Source organism: Nerophis lumbriciformis, linkage group LG12 (genome assembly GCF_033978685.3).
Source record: "Nerophis lumbriciformis linkage group LG12, RoL_Nlum_v2.1, whole genome shotgun sequence".
NCBI lineage: Eukaryota > Metazoa > Chordata > Actinopteri > Syngnathiformes > Syngnathidae > Nerophis > Nerophis lumbriciformis.
In genome coordinates this window covers 33,594,355-33,622,309 of record NC_084559.2, presented here as the reverse complement: position 1 = coordinate 33,622,309, position 27,955 = coordinate 33,594,355, and the positions used below count along the sequence as shown (strand labels likewise).

Below are 27,955 nucleotides of genomic sequence, written 5' to 3'. Positions count from 1 at the left end.
TCCAATATGCCGCGTGTGATGTCATCTACAGAACTGGAGTTGTCACAGTTCAATTAAATGCAGAACAGAGGAACCCAAGGATGCAGATGGACTGTGAGTAAAACAGTTCTTTATATAAAGAAAAAGTACTCACAACAATGAGGACATAACAAAAAGCGACGGTGCGAAAAAAAGAACACAAAATGAGCACCGTGAAAAAAGGGCAAAAGCTAATACAGAAAAATAACTAAACTTGGGTCGGAGTTGCAAGACGTGCAAACTACCATAGTACGCTAAGCTGGATGGCACTGGAAATAGCCAAGAAGGTAAGTAGCAAAAATGGTGGTAGCGGCGGTGTATATTGTAGCGTCCCGGAAGAGTTAGTGCTGCAAGGGGTTTTGGGTATGTTGTGTTTATGTTGTGTCACGGTGCGGATGTTCTCCCGAAATGTGTTTGTCATTCTTGTTTGGTGTGGGTTCACAGTGTGGCGCATATTTGTAACAGTGTTAAAGTTGTTTATACGGCCACCCTCAGTGTGACCTGTATGGATGATGATCAAGTATGTTTTGCATTCACTTATGTGTGTTAAAGCCGCATATATTATGTGACTGGGCCGGCACGCTGTTTGTCTGGAGTAAAGGCGGACATGACGACAGGTTGTAGAGGACGCTAAAGGCAGTGCCTTTAAGGCACGCCCCCAATATTGTTGTTCGGGTGGAAATCAGGAGAATGGTTGCCCTGGGATATTTTCGGGAGGGGCACTGAAATTTGGGACTCTCCCGGGAAAATCGGGAGGGTTGGCAAGAATGCTCACAACTCCGCCCACAAGGAAACACAGGAACTCTAAGAGGAAGACAAAAAGTAAGAACCAGGTGCTGCACCAACAAAGGAAAACTGAACATACAAACCACAAGGTGGCAGCAGGCGGTGACAGGAACACATTCTCCCGCATAGACAGTGTAGATAAAGGCATATAAAACAATTATTTTGATCACTTAATTGCATGTTTTTGTCACCCTGGTCCATGATTACTTCAACACACCCGAGAGGGACAAAGGGTAGAAAATGGATAGATGGATGGATGATATGATTAACATTACAGGCAAATAAGGAATATAAAATAATCTCCATTTCCGGACTTTCATGCTCTTCCATAGACATCATAGCCTGTGTTTTAAACTCATGTTCTTTCAACATTTCCTCAGGCATCTTGAGGAAAAAATCAGTAGAAGAGGATGCAAAATCGAATACTAGCGTATTACCTTCTTTTTCTCTAATTTTTCTCATTCTTTCTCCACTTTTCTGCAGGTTCTGGCTCAGTCATTCTCCCCATTTCATTTCAATCCTCAAATAACACGTTTTTTTAGTTTTTGTTTCACTCAAAAATAGGGCTCTACTACCACCTAGAACAATTCAGAGCTTTTGACCATGAAAAGTTTAGTGACCATTCAGTAAAATTGACAAAAGATTACAACAATGACAAAAACTTGAAATGTCACAACATCATACAGTGCATGGATGTGGAGCTATCTTTAAGCATTTAAACAAAGCAGGAAAAGGGAAAACAAAAATAATAAAATAAAATAAGCGGAAGGAGATGGATGGATGGATGGAAAACTACAATCTTGAGATTTTATCCTGAAGATGCAAACAGTGTCATTCCAGAGTCATCAGTGCTGCTGCCCTTCTTTTTGTTTCTGGACTTAAACTCATTCTGGATTTCCAGGAAGGTTTTGTTCTTAGTCTCAGGGATAAAAAAGAAGATGTAAATCGCCACCATAGTGCATATTCCCATAAACACCAGGAAGCAGTACTGCTGCAGATGGATCTGTGGAAACAAAGCACAACACTCTTTCTTTTTTCCGCTGACACAAATTGTTGTGTGTTGGTTTTATGTTAAGCTTTCATCAGTGGTTAGCTTCTTTGTACAAAAAATAACTCAAAAAAGTATTGTGTAAACAATTTCAATAGAATGTGCATGTGAACTGCAATGTGAACGGAAGTGCTAAAAGTTAGCACGCTAGCCAGATCAGTCAAGTAACAAAATATGACTATAGATGTACAGTATACCTGCAAAATGAGCTACAAAAGCTAGCTTGAAACATTAGCAAGATAACATGCTAATGTTAGCATGCCAACAGTTAGCATACGTCAAGTACCACACTGTATATTGTATTCAGTGGAAAATCGATTTACAAACCCCTTTTCGTTTTACGTACCGCAGGCCAAATGAAAATATGCTAAGGTGTACAAATCATGTCTTGTACTAACGTTTCATCCACCCATTGAGTGCCTGCATGAATTGATTACGTGGACCCCGACTTAAACAAGTTGGAAAGCTTATTCGGGTGTTACCATTTAGTGGTCAATTGTACGGAATATGTACTGAACTGTGCAATCTACTAATAAAAGTTTCAATCAATCAATCAATGCAGAGGAGCCATTTTGTGCCCGGCAGCACATCCATTGTGAGCGGGCTAATCGATCTCCGGTCCTCACCGCTTATTCAGTCAATAAAGTGCTGCTGTTAGCTAAGGTGCTACTTTGTGTACTTTTTAAGTGTTTTTTAAGACCATGTACAACATTCTTCTAGTGTCACTAGCTCAATATTAGTCCAAAGAAAGCAATGGACAAGTAATGTGTGGTTTCAGACAGTCAGGAAGTATCCACAGCGTTGTCGACATTATCTCGTCCTCCTTTCTGCTGCCCACAAAGAAGATTAACCAAAAAGGTAAAGTGGATTTTACTTTTTTACTCCTAATTATTGTAGCCACCTGGCTGTTAACGTTAAGGAGTGATGTGATTTGAAACTGTGAGTGCACCACAGGGCTAGTGACAATGTGTGTGTGCGCAGTTCAGCAAGTTGTTGTTTTGACTTAAGTTAAAGTTAAAGTACCAATTGTCACACACACACTAGGTGTGGTGAAATGTGTCCTCTGCATTTGACCCATCCGCTTGTTCACCCCCTGGGAGGTGAGGAGAAAAATGAGCAGCAGCGGTGCCGTGCCCGGGAATCATTTTTAGTGATTTAACCCCCAATTCCAACCCTTGATGCTGAGTGCCAAGCAGGGAGGTAATTGGGTCCCATTTTTATAGTCTTTGGTATGACTCGGCCAGGGTTTGAACTCACAACCTACCAATCTCAGGACAGACACTCTAACCACTAGGCCACTGAGTAGGTTTGTAGACTTTATTATTAAATAGAAAGTTGATCCATCACTTACCGGTACTTGTTATGTTAGTTTGAAAAACAGTACCGTAGAGCACTTTATTTTGTGTTCAAAGTGTACAAACCTTAACTAAAATAAGGACTTTTGTTGAGGGCTGGACCCAATATTCCTGTTTACATTCTTTCTTAAGAATACATTTGCTTCAATATACAGTACAAACCAGAGGTGGGACCAAGTCATTGTTTTGCAAGTCACAAGTAACTCTCAAGTCTTTGCCCTCAATTCTCGAGTCAAGTCCCGAGTCAAGACAGGCAAGTCCTGAGTCAAGTCCAAAGTCAAGTGAGTTTTGAGTCCTTTCAAGTCCTTTTAACCACAGACTAATGTATTTACACAGATTGTGTATGCTTTTAAAACGCTGTATTTATTTATTAAAACAAGTGCATTTGAAATTGCAGGGAAAAAAATAGTGCTGACATTGCACTTCATAATATTACTATTAGCCAGTCATTTTAAACATTTAACTCATTTCTTTACAGAATAAACACATTTGAAAAAACAAGTGCAACTGTACTTATTTGCACAAAAGTGTTAACATTGTATTTCCATGGCATATTGCATTGTAACTAGTTCCACAGCAGTTTCTATCCTGTTCTTACCTTATCTCATTGATCTTATCTCATACTGTATGTGTTTTTATGTGTGCGTACACATGAAAAACATAACAAATACATGAACATAACAATGAACAGAGTTGTACTTTTTAGATGTCAGGGCCCTATGTAATATGTACACATATTCTTAATATAGTATACATTTTAACTGACCTTTATTTGACTATGTTTGTCTTTTTGTAGGTGGCTAAAATACGCGGTGCTGCTGACCACCGTCTAACGTTACATTACTGTGTGTGATACATTGACTAACGTAACGTTATGTGTAGGTACCTCATGCAACCCTGCTTAAAAAAAATCACTTCACAAAAAGTATGAATAAGGTAGCGAACTGCAGTGGACGCAACAGATTGCCGTGTTTGCAATGACGTTATAACCAGAGACATCTTATAAGTAGACGCAGCATTGGCTGCTGTGACGCGAGCAATTTGGCCGCCATCTTGAAGTGGTGATGAGGAGCCGGCGAGCAGCCTAAACTGACAGTTGACACGTAAAAAACAAAGATGCCGGGCTGGTGTTCAGCGTTTTCCTGCTCATGAGCGGACTGTTGAAAATAGGAATCGGGGGATTACTTTTCACAAGTAAGATTTAACATTAACGTACTATTGGTTATATTTTGTGAAAATACTATTACCACCGAGTTGAGAAAGAGCAAAGATCTTCAATATTTGTATGTGGAAAATCACAAATCTTCTGGGGTAGGATGACGCCCCTACAGGGGTTTGGTTTACAAACTTTCAGCCCCACCTAAAACAAAATTCACCAGCCGCCACTGATTATGATGCATTTTCATTTTAGGCAAAATATAAGACAATACTTTCTTAACAGTATAATTGTAACCAGGAATAAGTCTTCAAGTAACAATATTCAAATACTAACATTGTTGGGTAAGACAGAATTTGGTTTTATTCTGAATCCAGTGAAACAGATTGGTGGTTTTAGCTGATACAAAGACTTTCAGGTGTTTATATATGTTTATGTATAAGTATTTGGCAGACGCTTTTAACCAAAGCGACATATATAAAAAATACATATAAAACAACCACTGTAAACATTATCATTTAAGGGAAGAATGTAATACAAAATATCAATACAAAGTGTCAAGACAGAATAAACTCTCTGCTGCTGCAGCAACAGAGATACAGTCTATAGGTCCCTAAGATATATAGATATCTAATGTATTCATACATTGTTTATGTAGGATATACGCATGTATATATAACCTAATCATATTGTTTCTTGAACTTAAAAATAGCTGGCCGTTTTTTTCCCCCTTCTCTGGGATTATATTCCCAGTTTTGATCTCGGACGTCTGGTCATGTATAGCATATAAGAATATTCAATTACTGTTAAGCAAACTATGAAAAATAAAACACGGCAAAACATGTGTCCTTTATCATAGCTACACGTATGACAAAAAAACGCCTGAAAATCAGTGGTATTCAGTGAGGTAAAATGAATTAAATGACAGTTCATTGCTCCTGCCAAATGAATTGCACTGAGTAGAGCGGATCACCACTCCAAGATGGCGGCCCCGCGTCTCGTCAGCGCCAGTAGGCAGTAGCGCTCCATGCTGCGTACCCTTAGAAGATGTCTATGGTTATAACGTTAGCAGTGAGTTTACAGCCTCACTGATTTAACTACACAGCAAATAAAAGTCACGTTACTTAGCCAATAAATGTTAGCTTACATTCAAAACTTACCCTTCTTTGTGCATCTTCAAATGTCGAACGAAGTTGGAAGTTGTTTTGTCTCCGTCTGTAATATTCAAACTGCATGTTTAACATACTGCAATTCGTTTTTAGTTGACCAAGTCGTAGTTTTTATACCCGAATGAAACCAACTTTGGCATAATTTTTCCTTACTGGTGCGTTGTTTGACAACTCTTGTAAGTGGTTGTCCTGCAATTTGTTTGGATGAATGCTGTGGAATGAAAACAACGTGGATCTAATTTGATTGGCTGTTGTACTGAGAGCACACACGCTGAAGGCAGCACACATGCGGATAGATAGACCGACACGTACAAAATGAAAGATACGGAGTGCTCCTGAATAACTTTTTAATCTTTGGGTTTTGGGGAAAGTTGCAAGTCATGTCAAGTCAAAAGGCTCAAGTCCAAGTGAAGTCACAAGTCATTGATGTTAAAGTCTAACTAAGTCAGGTTGCAAGTCTCTTTACATTTTGTCAAGTCGTGTCTAACGTCATCAAATTCATGACTCGAGTCTGACTCGAGTCCAAGTCATGTGACTCGAGTCCACACCTCTGGTACAAACTGTTTTATTTATGAACCCTGTCCACGAACCATTTCTACTGCTTGCCCCTCTCCAGTTAGATAAAGTGAGGTTCCATTGTACCTGCAAAAAAAGTTCAAAAAGATTGTATGCTATAGCGTTAGCATGCTAATATGGTAATGTTAGCATGCTAGCAATTGACTAATATTAGCAGGGAGCATTTGGACTTCATAAAGGTTTAAATTGGTTGAGAAATGTGGACGTACAGTAGGGAGGGGATTCATATGGCCCCACTCCTGGGTGGATCTCGCATGAGAGGAAGAGCGGAGTTAATAATTTTGCAAAGCAGTCTGCTGAACGTGATGGACAGTGCCACTCTACATAACAACTGACGCTGTGGTCAAAGTTAGAATTGCCACTTATCACATTTTTGTTATGTTTAGACTAAGGGGAGGTGACGGCAAACAGACACCAGGGGGCGGTATATACAATTATTTATTATATATATAGTGAATATATATATATATATAAATAATAATAAACAATACTACTGAACTAAGGAAATGGAGTGTGAACTAGAATACAAGAGTGTGTGGTGTAAGACTATGTGTGTAGTTAGCTGAAGTGTGTTACCAAGTGTTGACGAGAGCAAACGAGACAGTACATGAATCAGGCAGGTGATCCGGGGCGAGAGAGAGGCGTCAAAGTCCAGGGGCAAGCGCGGAGTCAAGGAAACGAGGGAGGCAGTCAAAACCCAGGGCAACGGAAGGTAAACACTGCAGAGGCACGGGAGAACAAACAAGGATGTAAGACACGAGGGAAACATGCAGAGAGAGAGAGAACATAAGCCTTACGGTACACCATGAGAAAACTATGTTCCCGCCTCGATCCTAGGGTCCACTGGTCTTTTAACCAGCTCGCCCTCATCAGTTCCAGGTGTGCAGATTGCCGGTGAGTGATTGCACCTGGTGGCTGCTGCAAGGAGGGGACGCGCGTGGTGCGTCCCTGGATGTGCGCACCCGTGGGCGTGTCCCGAGGTGCGCACAGACGGATGAGCGGCGTTTGCAGGAGCCTGAGCCGTAACAGTACCCCCCTCCTTATGGACAGCTCCCAGATGTCCTACCACAAAAGGCACAGGAACAAAAGTCAAGGGAGGGCGGAGGGGTGAACTGGTGGTGGGTCGCCGTTCCAAATGTCCCCGAATCCACTGAGGACGAGTCTGGTGGCGGCGCCGAGTAGAACGCCGCTGAGGCCGGCGAGGCGGGCGACCAAGGAACGGCCACCATCTTGGCCGTCGGGAAGGCAGACGCGAGTGACGCAATGGTGCGTCTCGCCGGAAACGAGGAGGAGACGTCTGAGGCGTGGAAGCAGCAGCGGAAGTAGTCATCGGCGTGGAAGCAGCAGCGGAAGTCATCGGCGTGGAAGCAGCAGCGGAAGTCATCGGCGTGGAAGCAGCAGCGGAAGTCATCGGAGTGGAAGCAGCGGACGTCAAATCCGGAGACGAGGAGGGCAGCTGAGGAGCTGACCGAGGTGCTGAAGTCGGCGGAGCAGGCCGAGGTGCTGAAGTCGGCGGAGCAGGCCGAGGTGCTGAAGTCGGCGGAGCAGGCCGAGGTGCTGAAGTCGGCGGAGCAGGCCGAGGGGCGAAGGTTGGCGGAGCAGGCCGAGGGGCGAAGGTCGGCGATGCTGGCCGAGGGGCGAAGGTCGGCGCTGCTGACCGAGGGGCGAAGGTCGGGGCCAGCCTGGGAGCTGATGGAGACGCGGGGGCCAGCCTGGGAGCTGGTGGAGACACGGGAGCCAGCCTGGGAGCTGGTGGAGACGCGGGGGCCAGCCTGGAAGCTGGTGCTAGCTCGGGGACAGGTGCTAGCTCGGAAGCTAGCTCGGGGACAGGTGCTAGCTCGGAGGCTAGCTCGGGGACAAGTGCTAGCTCGGAGGCTAGCTCGGAGACAGGTGCTAGCTCGGACGCTAGCTCGGGGACAGGTGCTAGCTCGGACGCTAGCTCGGGGACTGGTGCTAGCTCGGACGCTAGCTCGGGGACAGGTGCTAGCTCGGACGCTAGCTCGAGGACAGGTGCTAGCTCGGACGCCAGCTCGGGGATAGGTGCTAGCTCGGACGCTAGCCCGGGGACTGGTGCTAGCTCGGACGCTAGCCTGGGGACTGGTGCTAGCTCGGAAGCTAGCCTGGGGACTGGTGCTAGCTCGGACGCTAGCCTGGGGACTGGTCCTAGCTCGGACGCTAGCCTGGGGACTGGTGCTAGCTCGGACTCTAGCCTGGGGACTGGTGCTAGCTCGGACGCTAGCCTGGGGACTGGTGCTAGCTCGGACGCTAGCTTGGGAACTGGTGCTAGCTCGGAGGCTAGCCAGGGGACTGGTGGCTGCGGCTGGGAAAAGCGGAAGACAGGTGGATTTAGTCTGGCAGGGGTTAGCCTGAATTGGTGCAGCTGCGCCGCCCCATCAGCACAGCCACCAGTACTATCCCCCCCCCCCCTCCGAAAGCGGATGCCAGACGCTTCTTGCTGGCTGAGGAACAGTCACTAAGGGTGGGAGGAGGGTGTCCAGGTGACGAGAAAATTCCTCCTTGCTCATATTGCTACTGAACATGACTTTCCATGACAGCTCGGCAGGACAAGACATCTCCGGTGTGGAGCGGAAAAAAAAAAGACATGGTGAATGGGGCAAGAGGAGGAAAAAACAATTTCACAGGGGGCGGAACGAAAGTCACTAGGGGCGGGGCTAAGGAACTGTGCCGTCAGGTCCTTAATAATTTTGGCGGGAACTTACTGTTATGGTTTGCTAAAGGGGAGGTGGCGGCAAACAGACACCAGGGGGCGGTATATACAATTATTTATTATATATATAGTCAATATATATATATAAATAATAATAAACAATACTACTGAACTAAGGAAATGGAGTGTGAACTAGAATACAAGAGTGTGTGGTGTAAGACTATGTGTGTAGTTAGCTGAAGTGTGTTACCAAGTGTTGACGAGAGCAAACGAGGCAGTACATGAGGCAGGCAGGTGATCCGGGGCGAGAGAGAGGCGTCAAAGTCCAGGGGCAAGCGAGGAGTCAAGGAAACGAGGGAGGCAGTCAAAATCCAGGGCAACGGAAGGTAAACACTGCGGAGGCACGGGAGAACAAACAAGGATGTAAGACACGAGGGAAAACACGCAGAGAGAGAGAGAACATAAGCCTTACGGTACACCATGAGAAAACTAAGTTCCCGCCCCGATCCTAGGGTCCACTGGTCTTTTAACCAGCTCGCCCTCATCAGTTCCAGGTGTGCAGATTGCCGGTGAGTGATTGCAGCTGGTGACTGCTGGATGTGCGCACAGACGGATGAGCGGCGTTGGCAGGAGCCTGAGCCGTAACAATTTTAAGATATTCAACACTCGACTGCCCCCCCCCCCAAATCGTCACGTTTCATGTGTCAGATAAAATGGGGCCATATGAATTACTTTCCTACTAACACTTTTTTAACAAAGGATAATGTTACACGACCAGTCTGGTTGCGCCAAACACTAAATCTATCAAAGCATTCATTAAAGTTGAACAAAAATAATACAACAAGAGAAGTATCTCCACGCTCTTCTTTTGAAAAGTCGTTCTCTACAGAAGATACGGGCATATAAGTCAACAATATTATTTGCTCATGGGGCAGGACAGGACATGACAACAAAAAAAAAGAGAGCGAGATCAAATGTTACGAAAATTGAGAATTATGGGAAAACAGGAATTTTTGTAACTCTGAAAATTCTTGATTTGAACGTCCAGCATGTGTGTTTATGGTGAAATGGTTTGAATCGGTTGAGAAATGTAGGAAATGTGGAAGTTTAAAAAGTTGCCCATTTTCATCAACTGCGATGAGGTGGCGACTTGTCCAGGGTGTACCCCCCCTTCTGCCCGATTGTAGCTGAGATAGGCTCCAGCGCCCCCTGCGACCCCAAAGGGAATAAGCGGTAGAAAATGGATGGATGGATATATTAATGTTGTTCCCCTAGGGGAAACTGGGTAACACATGGCACACTGACAAAGCTTAACCTATTGTTACTATAACAATCTACAAGGTTAATTGAGTTTGCTTCTTTTTCTTCCCCTCCATTTATTTGCTTTCTTTTGTATTTCATGTTATCATTACATGTACAGTATGTATTGTTGCATATAAAACAATTGTATTGTTGATAATAGAAGTAATTATTGTTATTATTCATTATCAATAGTGCTATTTCTATTGGTATTTGTATTACTCCATTTGTACTGTAATAATGTTCATTGTCATTTCCGTGTTATTAATATTTACTTCACTAACTGCTTCTTTGCAATCACTTTTACCATCATATTTGTACATATCGTATTCGCTAATGCTGTTCTGTTGTTGTTGTTGTTGTTGTTATTGTTGTGTTGGTTGTTGTTGTCTCTTTGTCTTATCCCCCTGTTGTCCCTGCAATTTCCCCCCTCTGTCTTCCTTTTTTTCCTCTTTCTATCCCCTTCTGCTCCGGCCCGGCTGCACCAAATAATAATATAAATCCATTTAATAAAGTCAAATACAAATAAGGCAACAAGATAAATATCCTACACTATCCTCCACTTCTCTTTTATAAAGTAAATCTGTACAGAAAATATGGGCATCTACATCAACAATATGATTTGCCTGAGTAGCTGGACAGGACAAAAAATAAATAGATAAATAAAAAATACAATAAAATAAAAAGTTGCCCAATCATTTCGAATAGGAACAAATGTCAGAGAAAACGTGGAATTCCTGGAAATTGACATTTTTGGAGAATAAAACAATGTGTGAGATGAATGTTATGTTACTTTGCAGCTTTCACACAATAGAATGTTTATATTCATAAGAGTTGGACATAAGAGTTTCCTCAAAATCATGTTGCCTATACTGTACTCACCACAATAAAAGGGAAGATCATGCTGATTAAAAACAAGCTGGTCCAGTTTATGGAACCTGCAATCATGTAAGCTGCAGGCCGTGAGTTTTGTGTGAACAGTTCCACGGTCAAGATGTTAGTCACACCGCCTTGGGAGAGAACAAAGAAGACGCCACTGTCACATGGAGCTTTTGAAGTGAAACAAATGTAAAAAAAAATGTTTACCAGGTCCTAATCCAAAGCTCAGAATGAAGGCAAAAATACATGCCATGCTCAGGTAAGGAAAAACTGAACTGGTTTCCTGGGTATCAAGCAAAAACACAAAGATGTGCTTAATGCAACATATAATAGTACATATAATATGTTTGCGTGTAAACTTTAATACCTGTAAGGTCATGGTCAGAGTGAACAAAATGCAGCAGATACCCATCAGCGTGTATCCCCCAATAATCAGCACTCTCCTTCCCAGCCTCTCAATGAGCAAACCCTGCGAGACATGCAGCACATGGCAAGTCTGAAAACATTGCATGAAAGCACTTCCTCTCCATCTGGCACTGACCTTTCTTGCTACTTGTGCCCATTTTGTTCCATCACACTGCACGGCAGTAATGTGCATTATTTTCAGAAAACATCTTACAAAGAGCATATGAGCCCAGCTATTTCACATCCTATTGATATTTTTTTATGTGTTTCAGACTCAAGGTATTTATGTTTTTTACAGTTAAGATAAGGCATTTACAGTAGCCTACAAACTCTGTTCTTAAACACCCATTCATCCATTTGTTTTATACTGCTTGTCCTCACAAGGCTGACGGGTGACCTGGAGCTTAACATAATTAGGATTTTGACCAAAGTGAATGAGAATAACATGACTCTACACCTTTTTTTGTTAAGTACATAACTCATCATGTGTTCATTCATAGTTTTTATGCCTTCAGTGACAATCTACAATGTAAAAAGTCATGAAAATAAAGAAAACGCATTGAATGAGAAGGTGTGTCCGAACTTTTGACCTGTACTGTATATATTACGGGAGTCATGTTGAATCGAAAATCAATTCTGAATTGAGCCGTCACCCTAAAATTTGGAATTGAATCGTGAAGTGTCCAAAAATTCCCACATCTAAAGATAATTACGTCAATCCGGATCAGGTTTTGAACCCCGTTTCATCTGGCAGAGCAGGAAGCGAGGGGGAATAAGTTCATACTTGCCAACCTTGAGACCTCCGACTTCGGGAGATGGGGGGGTGGGGTGTTGGGGGCGTGGTTGGGGTGGGGGCGTGGTTGGGGACGTGGTGGGGCGTGGTTAAGAGGGGAGGAGTATATTTACAGCTATAATAATAATAATAATAATAAATTCACCAAAAGTCAAGTATTTCATATATACTGTATATATATATATATATATATATATATATATATATATATATATATATATATATATATATATATATATATATATATATATATATATATATATATATATCTTAATAAGGTTATCCAAAAAATAGTGCTCGATACCGTAGTAGAGCGCAATATATGTATGTGTGGGAAAAAAATCACAAGACTATTTCATCTCTACAGGCCTGTTTCATGAGGGGGGGTTCCCTCAATCATCAGGAGATTTTAATGGGAGCATTCACATACCATGGATTATATAGGGCACAGAGTGGGTGGGTACAGGCTGGTGTAGGGGCGTGGTGATTGGCTCATGTGTTACCTAGGAGGTGTTTCCGTCTGTGGCGGCATGCTGTTACAATTTCGCTGCGCTTGTTGAGGGATGACAGGTCTGGACGGTAAATAATAAACAATTTTTCTTTCAAGCATAGGTTGCATCTTTTATTACCACTATTGTAAGGTGTGCTGGATGCAATAATTTGCCATGTTATTGAATATTCAACATTATTGTCTTTGAGACAAAACTGTTTATTATTTACCGTCCAGACCTGTCATCCCTCAACAAGCGCAGCGAAATTGTAACAGCATGCCGCCACAGACGGAAACACCTCCTAGGTAACACATGAGCCAATCACCACGCCCCTACACCAGCCTGTACCCACCCACTCTGTGCCCTATATAATCCATGGTATGTGAATGCTCCCATTAAAATCTCCTGATGATTGAGGGAACCCCCCCTCATGAAACAGGCCTGTAGAGATGAAATAGTCTTGTGATTTTTTCCCCACACATACATATATATATATATATATATATACAGTATATATATATATATATATATATATATATATATGTATATATATATATATATATATATATGCATATATATATATATATATATATATATATATATATATATATATATATATATATATATATATATATATATATATATATATAAAAAAGAAATACATGACTTTCAGTGAATTCTAGCTATATATATTTATTTTATTATATATATATATATATATATATATATATATATATATATATATATATATATATATATATATATATATATATATATATATATATATCCATCCATTCATCCATCCATTTTCTACCGCTTAATCCCTTCGGGGTCGCGGGGGGCGCTGGAGCCTATCTCAGCTACATATATACCGTATATATATATATATATATATATATATATATATATATATATATATATATATATATATATATATATATGTGTGTATATATATATGTGTATATTTATATATATATATAGATAAAAGAAATACTTGAATTTCAGTGTTCATTTATTTACACATATACACACACATAACACTCATTGTTGTACTTGAAAGTGCAATGTTTTGCAGCCAGAAGCACAGCCATACTAAATACACAGTAATGAAAACACAGTTGTTCTACTAACTGTACTGTGCTTGCTGCTTACTTACTAAAAAAAAAAACCCAACACTTACCTTTCACTATTTGAGTAGCCTTTGTTCTGCCATTGGTGTACTGGCCGGCGATCTCTGAATCCGGGAACATATCCGTCACGGATTTGTTGAAGACATCCGCAAATGAGAACGAGATGTTGCTTCCAGCTATCAGCATAGCCATCTTTGTCTCGGCATATGTTACACCATCTGATCTCCATTTAGCGAGGTGGCACATAATACTGGGCTGGGACACCGGTGCTGCGCTGCCGACGCTTTGTGCTTCGCTGTCTGTTCATAACTGAGTATATCCGTTCGGCCACCGTGTTCAATGAAGAAGTATGTTCTACAAAATTTACAGGCAGCATACCCCTTCGAACTGCCCTGAATAAACTGAAATTCTTGTTTCCATTCGTTTTGGAACTTACAAGCGTGTTTCTTCATCTTATTTGTCGTCGGCGTCGCCATTGCTGTATCTTCCTCGTCCGCATGGAGCTGGAGGGGGCGTGGCCTCCAGCTCCGGCTGGAAATCGGGAGAAAATCTGGACAAAATTTGGACAAAATTTGTCCCGGGAGATTTTCGGGAGAGGCGCTGAATTTCGGGAGTGTCCCGGGAAAATCGGGAGGGTTGGCAAGTATGAATAAGTTTGCGGTAAAAATGTATATGAACCACCCTGCCATTCGTTGTTTGACATTTTCCATGCGCTTCGTCATGCAAAAAAGGGGGCCCCCATGGATCATGGGCCCTACGCACAGGAAGTGTTCTGCATTTATGGTATGCCGGTGACTCACACAAAACCAGGGTTAAACCACCGTAACGCTTAACAGCTCAGTGACATCAGCACATTGCACAAGAGCTCATGTCAGCGAGCATCGAAAGATGTATTTTGGGCAGGTGCTTATTACATTTTTATTTACTACTAGCCTAAAAGCCTAGAAGAAGACTGCATACCATACATGTTCCTACTATTTTACTTTTAACAGTGCTTAACTTGTTTTTACACAGTAAGAAAATAAAAAGCAAGATGCGTGCTGCACTACGATGGTGCTTCTCAGTTATTTTTTGTCATGACCCCACCTGGGGACATGAATTCCCTCGACCCCTTTAATTTAACTACCGACAACTTGATAATATACATAATATGGATGATATTCATATATTTATCTGTACAATTATTTATCTATCTCTACAAAGCACTGTGTGAGTTACATTCTTTACATATGCCACTGACGACGACTGTTTTTTCTTTTCATTCCGCTCACAAACTTCTCTTCACCTCCATTCACTCTGTACACATGTTCCAGTGTACTAACTCCTTCTACAGCACAGGTGTCAAACTCAAGGCTCGGGGGCCAGACGTGGCCCGCCACTTCATTAAAGTATCAATAAAGTACTGTACCTTTTCTTACTAAATGTATTCTTTCTTTCTATTTTGGGAGAAAAAAATATATGTACTTCATGTAATCGCAAATTATGTTAACTTAAATGTTGTCGATTATGCAAAAATATATTTTCAAACCATTTTTTTAAATATATAAATAAATACTAATTCTCCAATGTAAAAGTAGCAATAGATTTCATGGTATAATTGTGAAATTTACTGTGGTTTTTACAGCATTTTTCTTTAAATGAAAAAAAACAGTACTTTTTTACTGTAATAAACTGTGGTGCCATTTTGGCATTTACAGTAATACACCGAAAAATCTACAGTTGTTGATTTTACTGTAAAATTGCAGTTTTTTTTATTTACAGTAAAAAAAAACAAATGTAAATTTTACAGTAAAATTCTGGCAACTGAGCTGCATTTTTTTTAAACTATAAAAACAGCAGTACTGTTTTTCCATTTACAGTAATACACACTACATTTTGAGGTGAAATTATTGCAACTTACCATATTTTTTTTACATTTTACTTTTTAAATCTATTAATAAAATGCATAAAAAGATTGTGTGGTAATAGTATTCACTGTTAGAAGTGGCCCTCTGGGGCCAAACATAACTGCGTTGTGGCCCTCAGTGAAAACGACTTTGTCACCTCTGTTCTACGGGGTAGAACAGGAAGCCTGCTGATTAGTTTGGGCACTGCTGCCATCTACAAACTTGTCAACTTTTGCATTTCAAAAATAAACAGAATTTCTGGGGGAATGGGTGAAAATAAGAGATTTTCATTTTCATCACAGTCGCCATTAAATCAATAAAATACATTAATAAAAAGGAGTCTTGACAGGACTCATGTCAACTGAATGACATCATAGTGTCACTAGCCACCGCACCACCCACTCTGATGAATGGGAGGTTGTTAATGTCTGTGATATCATACAATAATATGACATGAAACATTGGGTATAAGGCTTCCAAGTGAGAAAACCTGATATATTGCATAGATTAAAATAAAAACACAGTTATGGGCTCCTTCATGGCACTTATGGTTGAGGAATTCTTCAAGCTGGCCTACATTTCTGATTTAATCTTACAGAAAGTAAGAGGAAGTGTGACCAGCTGCATGCTCTTCTTTAAGTATCGATTATAAGTGTGTGATTTTTTGTCAAGACCAGGGGTGCCCATTACGTCGATCACGAGCTACCGATCGATCGCAGAGGATGTGTCAGTCGATCGCCAGCCAGGCATTAAAAAAATAGACCTAAAAATTAGCAATCATCAATCTTCACCAAGACGTCACTTTTGTCACTTGATTGACATTAGCGGCACCCGAGGGTCTTGTGAGATGACACTGACTGCTGCAATATCATTATTAAGAAAAAACGACCGACAGGAAGGCGAGAAACACTTTTTATTTCAACAGACTCTCGCGCTGTACCTGCCGTCAAAACTCTAAAGACCGACTGCACAGTTCTTGTTTTCACAATAAAAGCGCAGCTTCATCCTGCCTGCGCTAACAAAATAAGAGTATCAGAAAGCTGGCGTGCACAAGCTAGCAAGCTACGGAGTTTGCCGCCAATGTATTTCTTGTAAAGTGTATAAAAAGGAGTATTAAAGCTGCACAAATAAGATGCCAAAAAACAACCACTTTCATGTGGTATTGGACAAAATGGATGTTATCAGCGGATGTTATCAGCACTACTGTCTGATTCCAATCAATACAAGTCATCAGAATCAGGTAATACACCTATTCTTGTCTTCATGAAAGAAAGGAATCTATATGTGTTAAACATGCTTGTAGTATCATTAAACCCCTTTAACTTGTTAACAAAAACGTCTCTTTCATAAATAAATAAATATAAATTATATATATGAATAATGTAGATCCCCGACTTGGTCAATTGAAAAGTGTAAAGTGAAAAGTGTGGGCACCCCTGAATTAAAGACTGACTTTATAGTTCTGATGTTTGCTTTTAGGAATAGTTAGCTTATTTTGTATACTTTATACTCCAATTTGCATTATTTTCTGTGTATTGAGTTCAAATGTCATGGTTTCAAATACTTTCAAGTTAATATGTTGTGTCTAAAATAAACAATTAAGCCAGCCTTAGATTTAAAAAAAAAAAAAAAAAGGGTCGCTAAAGAAAGTAATCTGAGGTCTGGCAATGACGACAAGCGAGTGTACCTTCAAAAATGATTTCTATTTTATGGTAAACGTACAACTTATTGTTGCTTTAGCCCTTTTCTGCACTACTACAGTATAAAACATCACATGCCCAATAGTCATTGTAGCAAATGAAATGTAAAATACTCACACATGTCAAAGCAGTGAGGCATTCACAGGCACCAGTGCCCACGGTTGCATACGGTATTTTGTCATTAGGAATTCCTGCTTCTCTCAACACATAATCTGCGTAAAAATAGATCTGCGGAAAAAACAGAAGAGAATAGATATAAAATTAATTGTTCATTTATGTACAAAGTAACCAAATTGAGGCCTTTTTTTACGATCCACATTGCGATTTGTAGTATGAAGAAGACATTTATAGCAGGGGTATTCAACTAAATTGTTTTGGGGCCATTTTATCCAGTAGGAAAAGGATCTTTCCTTTTTTGTATATTTTTGAGAAACAGTATCCTCTATGATAGACATTTGATTTTGGTCTACTTGTCAGAGTTACAGGAGATATTTCTGTAAAAAAACTAGTCAAAGATCATCTCTATGACAGCACTCAAGTGTTTTTAAGAATCTGCTGCAAAAATATGAGTGTCTCACAAGTTTTTTTGAACTGAACTTGCGGGCCACCAGTTGAATAGCCCAAATGGTGAAAAAGAGAGGATCTAAAATGGAACCTTGAGGAACACCACTCGTATAACTAAAGACGTTGAATAAATAACTGCTGACTGCATCTGAAGTAAACAAGATACAGCAACACCTTAGTTACATAAATCACATTGTAATTACCAAAAAGGAAAGTACTTAGAGAGGTGCCTTGAGGAATGCCTCAGTTACGTAAAATACAAGTTTGGACCCCAGTGTTCTGTGTTTGCTACCAAGGTCTGCCAATGAGTTTACAGTGGTCACATACGGCGTTGATTCCATTGAGCTGCTGAGCTGCATTGAGAAGAATGATGGTGATAAGCTGCCAGCGCATGTCGCGGTCCGCAAACAGTTCCCACGGCTTTTTGGCCGTGATTTCAGCCAGGTTGTTCCTCTCTTTCTCAATTTCCTCCATTTCCTTTTTACAATTTGCAGCACCGTGAAGTTGCTGTACGGCTGCGTGGGAGAAGAGACAACAATGTGTTGACTGATGTCCTCACATATCTGGAATGGCACTAGGTCCTTTTATTGTGAAAATACAAAAAGATTGACTGCATCAAATATGATCACATGCTTGATCTTCTGGTGATGAAAGCATATGTTTCTGCCTGTGACGATTTCTGATAAAATCATGTTCACTGAACAGAATCAGACAGTCTTTTTACCTTTTTTGCATCCCTCATCATCTCCTCTGTCAATGAGGAGAAAGCAAGGACTCTCCGGGAACCAGGGGAGGGTCAGGAGCTGCATGATCGCTGGGATAGCCGTGGTGGACAGCAGAATGGGCCAATACTCTTCTCTACCCAGCAGCTCTCTGTTGAACCACACAGCTTGTCTCGTACTATACACACACTTCCAAATATTGACATGTTACGTTAGTCATAACAACAAAATATGTTTACTTGAGCCCCATCACTTGTCCAGTCAGGATCCCCCCAGTGAGAAAAACAGAGGTCCCCATTCCCAGGAGGCCACGGATGGCAGTCGGAGCGATTTCGGTCAAGTACAAAGGTTGAACACAAAGGCCAATGCCTACGTATATGTAAGTAACACATGGTCACATATGGTAAGCAAATATTTGTTGAACATTCTAAGAATATTTCATTATGTGTCACCTGCATTTACTCCAATGATAAGACGGCCGATGATGATGAGTTCAAACGATCCTGTTCCATAGCTCAGACCCATCATCAGTGCCGCAGTTATTGCCAGAATGTTGTTAGTCAACAACGTCCCTTTCCTGCAGCAACATAGACGTATGACCTTATATGACATGACACTGAAGCCACAACATTAGGTACACCACACATCTAATGAGAAAGTTGTCAACTCAGTTTATCCATTGAACAAAGTGTGTGGTTTGCGGTTGTCTGAGGTGGACTGTCTTCTGTGAACCCTTTGGAACAGGGGTGGCCACACTTTTTCTGCAGTCGAGCTAATTTTCAATTAACCAAGCCGAGGGGATCTACCTCATTTATATACCGGTATATAATTTACATTTATTTATTTATTTATTTTTGTTAACAAGTTAAAGGTGTTTATTGATAATACAAGCATGTTTAACACATATAGATTCCTTTCTTTCATGAAGACAAGAATATAAGTTGGTGTAATATCTGATTCTGATGACTTGCATTGATTGGAATCAGACAGTAGTGCTGATAACGTCCGCATTTTCAAATGGAGGAGAAACAAAGTCCTCCTTTCTGTCCAATACCATATAAAAGTGGTTGTTTTTTGACATCTTATTTGTCCAGCTTCCATATTAATTTTTATACACTTTACAATAAATACATTGACACCAAACTCCGTAGCTTGCTAGCTTGTGCACGCCAGCTTTCTGAGACTCTTATTTTGTTAGCGCAGGCAGGAAGAAGCAGCGCTTTTATTGTGAAGACAGGAACTGTGCAGTCGGTCTTTAGAGTTTTGACAGCAGGTACGGCGCGAGAGTCTGTTGAAATAAAAAGTGTTTCTCGCCTTCCTGTCGTTCATTTATTCTTAATAATGAGCTTGCAGCAACCAGCGTCATCCGTGACGAAAGTGACGTCTTGGTGAAGATTGCAAATTTTTAGGTGTATTTTTTTAATGCCTGGCTGGTGATCGACTGACACAGCCTCTGCGATCGACCGGTAGCTCGCGACTGATGTTATGGGCACCCCTGCTCTGGAGACTCTCAATTTTCATTATATTCAAAGCCAAACAGGACATAAAAGTCCTTAAAAATATTTTGTATAAAAAAAAAATGTTGCCTCAAATTTGTTAATAGACTTCAGTCCTAAAAAAGTATACACATTATTTCAAGGTTGGTTTTTTTTGACAGGTTAAAATGACTAAATTAACTAATATTACGCAAATGTAGACTAATTGACAACTGTGGCATCATTTGATCAAAAGGCCTTCAACGGGTTAAAATCAGGGCTGCCAAAAACAACTCGTTAACTCATGTGATTAATCACAAAAAAAATGATGGCATGAATCATTTGTCACCGCAGATTAATCAAGCAAGTTTATTTTGACAGCATATGCTCCTTTACCTTAGTTGGGGATGGTTACCTGGTGTGCTCGCTTCCAAATTTCACTTCAAAAATACATCCAGACAGACGAGACTTTATATTATAAATAAATGATAAATGGGTTGTACTTGTATAGCGCTTTTCTACCTTCAAGGTACTCAAAGCGCTTTGACACTACTTCCACATTTACCCATTCACACACACATTCACACACTGATGAAGGGAGCTGCCATGCAAGGCGCTAACCAGCAGCCATCAGGAGCAAGGGTGAAGTGTCTTGCTCAGGACACAACGGACATGACGAGGTTGGTACTAGGTGGGGATTGAACCAAGGACCCTCGGGTTGCGCACGGCCACTCTTCCACTGCGCCACGCCGTTATATAATACTTTATATTAAACTGCTACCAAGTTTTGGGCAAACGAATGATGAGTAAAACTTTTTTTAAATGTCACTGGATGACATTCTGACAATAAAATTATACTTGTGTCCAAACATTGGGGGCTTTTTAAAGTTGATTTAAACCATGCAAGCAAGTAATAACTTGTGATTAATCATGATTAATCCGACTAAAAAAAGTGATAAAAATTAAATAATCATTTGACAGCACTAGTTAAAAAAATTACATGTTTGGTATTTTTGTTTAGGGCTGAAATTGATCAAAAGATCTGAGCAAAGAAAGAAAGAAAAAAATCCTAAATGTTTTTATGCCTTTTGAAAAATGAAGGACTTTTCTTTAAGGCTGCAATGATTAATCAAACAATTACTAATTATTAGGTTACTATTAATTAGACTAGAAAAAAGCTTTGATTTTTATTCTTGATTAACTGTTTAATGAGTGTAACTAATTATCAATCAATCAATCAATGTTTATTTATGTAGCCCTAAATCACAAGTGTCTCAAAGGGCTGCACAAGCCACAACGACATCCTCGGTACAAAGCCCACATAACGGCAAGGAAAAACTCACCCCAGTGGGACGTCGATGTGAATGACTATGAGAAACCTTGGAGAGGACCGCATATGTGGGTAACCCCTCCCAATTGTGTCAATTAATATTGACACAATTCGTACCGCATGGAGTGCAGGGAATGCGTGAAATATTAAAATGCGTGAACATAGTTTCCGCACATGACAGCGGTTTTGTGGGGGGGTTGTGATCTGTGTGGCAGCGAACAGCGAAGTATTTTAAAATGTACTTTTTCCTTAATACACACATGTTAAAAGTGCAATTTCAATAAAGATGATTTGCATTTATTAGGAAAAAAGAAAGAAGGTCTTTTTGATGTGTATTTCAACAATTTTCCCTAAAACAAGCTTTGCAGCTCTGAAGTATGTTTTATTCGAATGACACAATCGATAGCTGCAGGCCTACTGATATGTCCTTTTAGGCTTTGGGGTATTGTGAAATAACAAGTGCAAGTGTATCATAAACATGTGAAATAATTGGACATTGTAATTTTTTAATGTTACATTAAAAAACTCTTATTGGAAAAACGCAAACTAAAACTGAAATGACTGAATTTACTGAAGCGCTTTGAGTACTTTGAAGGTAGAAAAGCGCTATACAAGTACAACCCATTTATCATTTATTTACTGAAAGGGAAAAACATTTCTGATGAAATGAGGTTACCAAAATACAGCATAAAAAAGTAGCTGCCAGATTGTTCACATTGCTCTTGTCTTGGATCATAATTCACTGTGATTCATTAAAAAATGTAAATCCATACCTCCCCAGCTTTATTGACAATGTTCCTCCAATGGACACTCCTACTAGTCCTCCAAGGGTAAATATTGACACAATGATGGACCACAAAAAGGTGAGAGCGTCCTCTGCCATTCCAGTCTGATAACGCACTGTCCACGTTTGGTTGATGAACTCTTGCACATGCTACAAACATGGAAAATATAGATATACCACACTGATCAAAATGAGAAAATGTCCCAAAAATAGAGCATTATTACCTTAGTGGGTGCATTAATGATGGAGACGTTATATCCATACTGGAAGCTTCCTCCTATACAAGCAGCAAAGGTTGCCAGAAGAAGGGATTTGTTTGGAAACTCCAGGAAAGACAGGCAAGCACAAAGAAGAAAAAAATAAATTTCACCCCACTGCAAAACAACTTAACACAACATACCTTTATACCCCGTCTTGTTTCTTCCGGCTGTTTAATCAACAAAGGCGTATATTCATAATCGTCCCTATTATCTTTCGGCATTTTGTCTGTTTCCCACACAGCGTCCTTCTTAAGCTCGCTCTCGAAAGAAAACCAAATCTGATGAGAAAACAGTTTTATACTGCAGCAAAACACTGTTCTTGAGTCATAACAATATGACCGTGGCTTGTGAACAATCGACACACTTCCACTTTGAAACAATTTCACACATGGGGCCGTAAAATGTGGATGTTGCAAGAAGTTTTGCCAGAAAAAACAAACTGGAGTAATTCATGAAGTCCACAAATGTAATTATACAGCTTACAAAATAGTGACAAAAATGTATTTTCTTTTTGGTGTCAAAGCAGGCCAGTACGTTTTATGCATATGTGTTACAGCCGCAGGACGTACGTTATGAAGATTTGAGTAAATGACCTTGATTCATGTGTCAAGAACAAAGGTTGCGACTTTAATTTGTAGTAAATCATTTTAACAAAGTATTATGGCGAAACAAGACCATTGTGGTGTGGAATAAACAGGAAGTCGGCCATCCTGGTTTGCATCAGCCAGTTTTTGGCTAAAAGCAGGGGTCGTAATTTAACAAACTCCTCTTAGAGATTTTGACCATCCATCCATCAATTAAAATTAAATATAGTTACGTACTTATCCATACTCATTCATGGTGGGCGGAGCCCTGCTGCAAAAACTGCTCCTCGCCATTATCAGTCAAACTGTCATTATATTACTTTAGATAATCAGATAGAATATTGATAGCATAGAGTTCACATTTTAGTTCTAAAAACCAAAGTGTAAATCTACTAAAAATTACAGTAATTGTGTAAAAAAAACACCCAAACCTCTCGTTGTTCAAAGCTACAGTATATAGTATAAACTAATTTGACCATATAATGTTGCTAAAAACATCAAATAAAGTAATAAATTATATTATCATAGACATTTCTGTATTTGGCGGTGCTGTACATGCTTGAACAGTGCGTCCGGAAAGTATTCACAGCGCTACATTTTTTCCCACATTTTGCTATGTTATAGCCTTATTCCAAAATGGAATAAATATTTTTTTGTTGAACTCACAATACCCCATTATGATAATCTGAAAAGTATTTTTTTTGAGTTTTATTTATTCATTTAAGAATAAAAAGCAAAAAAAGGCACATGTACATAAGTATTCATAGCCTTTGTTCGATACTTTCTTGATGCACCTTTGGCTGAAATTACGGTTGAGGGCGTGGTTAAGAGGGGAGGAGTATATTTACAGCTAGAATTCACCAAGTCACGTATTTCATATATATATATATATATATATATATATATATATATATATATATATATATATATATATATATATATATATATATAAGAAATACGTGACTTTCAGTGAATTCTAGCTATATATATATATATACATATTTATTGTATTATATATATATATATATATATATATATATATATATATATATATATATATATATATATATATATATATATAAATAAGAGAAATACTTGAATTTCAGTGTTCATTTATTTACACATATACACACACATAACACTCATCTAGTTACACACACATAACACTCATCTAGTCACGTCCGTTGTGTCCTTGGGCAAGACACTTCACCCCTTGCTCCTGATGGGTGCTGGTTAGCGCCTTGCATGGCAGCTCCCGCCATCAGTGTGTGAATGTGTGTGTGAATGGGTGAATGTGGAAATACTGTCAAAGTGCTTTGAGTACCTTGAAGGTAGAAAAGCGCTATACAAGTATGACCCATTTATCATTTATTATCTACCCATTGTTGAGTTAAGGGTTGAATTGTCCATCCTTGTTCTATTCTCTGTCACTATTTTTCTAACTATGCTGAACACCCTCTCTGATGATGCATTCTGCTTCGTCTCCTTGTTGTGTACGCAGTTGTGCACTGCACTCTCTAAAAGCAGTAGATGTTATTGTCACATATGCATGTACAGTAGATGTCAGTATTGTCCTGTTTAAGAGTGTCACAACATTGCTGTTTACGGCAGACGAAAACGTGACTGCTGTTGTTGTGTGTTGTTGCCACGCTGGGAGGACGTTAATGAAACTGCCTAACAATAAACCCACATAAGAAACCAAGAACCCGCCCTCGATCATTCTACAGTTATAACGTGATTGGGCAGGCACGCTGTTTATATTGTGGGAAAGCGGACGTGAAAACAGGCTGTCGAGACGTCACTCAGGTCCGCATGAATTTCGGGAGACTTTCGAAGAAAATTTGTCCCGGGAGGTTTTCGGGAGAAGCGCTGAATTTCGGGAGTCTCCCGGAAAATCCGGGAGGGTTGGCAAGTATGATATAGGTTAACCCTTTCTGGTTTGTTAATGGAGATCTGGTATAGCTTCTATTAGAAGCAATTTTATTCACAATGTTTTAATGGGCAAATATATATTGCTTGCAGCAAGGAAAATAAAAGTTATTACTACTGTCGAAATGGCTGTCGGACAGGACATTGGCGGATATACAAGGCTACTTTGTGTCGTGTTAGCGTTTAAAAGTAATACCCAGAGTGCAGCGAATTACAAATATGGCCGCCGTCAACCCAAAATGCATTGATGCATTATCAATCAATCAATTAATCAAAGTTTTATTATATAGGCCTTAGTCACAAATACCTCAAAGAGCTGCACAAATCACAATGAAATTCTCGGCTCTGATCCCACATCAGGACAAGAAAAAACTCAACCGAATTGGAACAATGATAAACCTTGGAAGGGACCGCAGATGGATAGGAACGTGATTGATTATGTGGGGGTTAACTTTGTGGTTCGCTATGGTGGTCTGGTGTCGCTTCTATTAACAGCAATTTTATTCACTATTATTTAGTAGGTAATTATAGATTGCTTGTAGCAATGTAATTAAAAGTCATAGGTCATACCACTAATGCCGAAATGGCTGTCGACATGACATGGGCGGACCCTCAGAATCTTGTGTTAGCCCTAACCCCAAAAATCTCTGGGATCAAGGTGGTACATGGACTTCCGGCGGCACATGTAATTTGGCCACTAGAACATTAACACGTGGCGTCGGTACATGAAGTAGCAAAGAAGTAGCAAAGAAGTAATAATAATGGGTAGTCGTCCCCAATTTGCAAAAGCCATGTCTTGTTATTTAAAGTTGTTGTATAACTCTGTGTACATTTTTTAAAAGGCAGTTAAAACACATTTGTTTAAGCGTGCGTTGCAGTGATATTACTGTAATGTTCCATTATCATTTTTGTTATTGTATATATTTATTATTAGTAGTATTCATATTTATTATTATATTCATTATAGTAGTTGAAATGTTTCTTTTTGTATTTTTACCACGTGAAACATTTTCATTGGTTATACAGAGAATCACTTAATTAAATATGGGACGGCGTGGCGCAGTGGAAGAGTGGCCGTGCGCGACCCGAGGGTCGCTTGTTCAATCCCCACCTAGTACCAACCTCGTCATGTCCGTTGTGTCCTGAGCAAGACACTTCACCCTTGCTCCTGATGGGTGCTGGTAGCGCCTTGCATGGCAGCTCCCTCCATCAGTGTGTGAATGTGTGTGTGAATGGGTAAATGTGGAAGTAGTGTCAAAGCGCTTTGAGTACCTTGAAGGTAGAAAAGCGCTATACAAGTACAACCCAAATATCCGAACACAGTGTTACTGTTCAAACTGTGTGTAATGTTACAGTGGCCAAAAAATATTAAATAAAATGCGCTACTGTATTTTAATGTTGGTAATTATAGTGGTAGTTTGAGAGCCAAGTGTTTTCTGAGGTGGTACTTAGTCAAAAAGTTTGAGAACCACTGCTGGACAGTACAGTAATCAGTTCGATTATACTTAGAAAATGTATCTGCTAACACTTCCTGTTAGCTTTTTATTATATGTTATCTTTATATGGTGTTATTGTATTATAAGGATTAAATTATATAGATTACAAAGGAGTTGACGTTTTTATATACTTGCATGACAGTTAGGTATCTACAAAAGTTACTTTATTATCAACACCGTTAATAAATGTGTTATGATAACATAAGATTGAGTCTGGAACTAATCACTGTGCAATAAAAAAGTGATACAATTTAGGAAGGAACTTGGATGTCAACTAGCATCATGGAATGTTCAACTTTTAACAGATAGCAGACCACCTCAGAGTGTAATCCATAAAGTTATGTGAGATTTGAGAATGCCTTTTCAAAAGATCACTGTGGAGGGGGGCGTGGCCTGCGGGCCTGCAGCAAAGCGGGGTGTGCCAGGACCGGCCTCAAAGTCAGCCACAGGTGCGTAGATGGCCCAGGTGGGCCTTATTATCTAATCACCTGTCGCTCTGTTTAAACAGCAACCGGGAGAAGAGACGTTGTTGGAGCTGGGGCAAGAGCGTGAGAGATATACACTTTATGCTGAAAAGCAAAAATGATGAAAAATAAACCAGTGTTGTATCCTGGAACCCGGGCTCTCGTGTCAATGCTTGGTGGTTCGGAGGACCCACGGGAGGGCAACCTCCACAATCACATTGGACCAGATTTACTAAGATTTTAGAGTCTGTGGTTTGCCCCCAACATCTTGGAAATGTGCAGACAACAATAAAGAAGAAAACTTACGTGAAGAAAAGTTCTGACACCCTAAACCCTCTTGTTTATGATTTATGATATAAACATTAGCTGGTCATTCAAATGTTTCGTCTCTGATTGTCAGTGTAGTCTGCAGTGTCATTAAATAACAAAATATTAGTTTTCTCTTGCATGGTTTTAAAACACTTCTGCAAATGAAAGCAAAACTGGCTTGATGGCAGAAAACTTAACTCTTTAGTTACAACATCATCTCAAGTTGTACTTTCGTAAGCGTTGAAAGTAAATAGGAAAGACTACACCTTAGAGTTAATTTCCAATATTTATTACAATGCACTCATGTAGATGTTCTCTTATTGTGCAAATCAATAATGGGAGATTACTGCACACTGCATAAAAGTTTGTTCACTGACAAACACGCTTTATGCATTGCTCATAGACCTAACCAGTGGAAAGTTAAAGCTTTAGGTATTTGTTGTTGATCATAAGAAGCAATAACATCTAATCTAGAATCATTCTTCTTTTTAATACTGCTCATTACAGTTAATTTAGTTAAGAAAAAATATTATATGCTATGAATAAAATGTGAGAAACATAAGAAGCCTACCTTTTTACGCGGTAACACAGGTGGGTCCTCAATGGGCTCCATTATAAATCTGCTATGATTTTTAGAATCAAGCGTAGACAAATAAGTAAAGGACTTGTTTAGCTGAAT

The 27,955-nt window shown here is 39.9% G+C and overlaps 1 protein-coding gene across 3 annotated transcripts; it reads right to left on the bottom strand.

The window, feature by feature from the left end:
- On the bottom strand, positions 1 to 27,955 carry LOC133622944 (solute carrier family 2, facilitated glucose transporter member 11-like). 3 transcript variants are annotated; one of them, XM_061985801.1, is made up of 12 exons: positions 27,848 to 27,955; positions 22,459 to 22,557; positions 22,224 to 22,384; positions 19,098 to 19,222; positions 18,885 to 19,014; positions 18,648 to 18,796; positions 18,251 to 18,438; positions 17,477 to 17,587; positions 11,322 to 11,423; positions 11,162 to 11,237; positions 10,958 to 11,085; positions 1 to 1,807 (listed from the first exon to the last, which is right to left on the bottom strand). In XM_061985801.1, exons 1-12 carry the CDS (start codon positions 27,887 to 27,889, stop codon positions 1,613 to 1,615), a joined length of 1,506 nt encoding a protein of 501 aa, XP_061841785.1. In that variant the 5' UTR covers positions 27,890 to 27,955; the 3' UTR covers positions 1 to 1,612. The 3 variants fall into 3 exon arrangements, with proteins under 3 accessions (XP_061841785.1, XP_061841784.1, XP_061841786.1); XM_061985800.1 differs by lacking the exon at positions 27,848 to 27,955 and adding an exon at positions 22,635 to 22,725; XM_061985802.1 differs by lacking the exons at positions 1 to 1,807; positions 27,848 to 27,955 and adding exons at positions 8,997 to 9,169; positions 22,635 to 22,725.

Coding starts and splice junctions, on each gene's coding strand:
- LOC133622944 (XM_061985800.1), bottom strand. CDS start 22,715: ATGCCGAAAGATAATAGGGACGATTATGAATATACGCCTTTGTTGATT. Junction 19,015..19,097: donor TATCATTGGAGTAAATGCAG/GTGACACATAAT, acceptor ACATATACGTAG/GCATTGGCCTTTGTGTTCAA. Junction 11,424..17,476: donor GCCTCACTGCTTTGACATGT/GTGAGTATTTTA, acceptor CATGTCTCGCAG/GGTTTGCTCATTGAGAGGCT.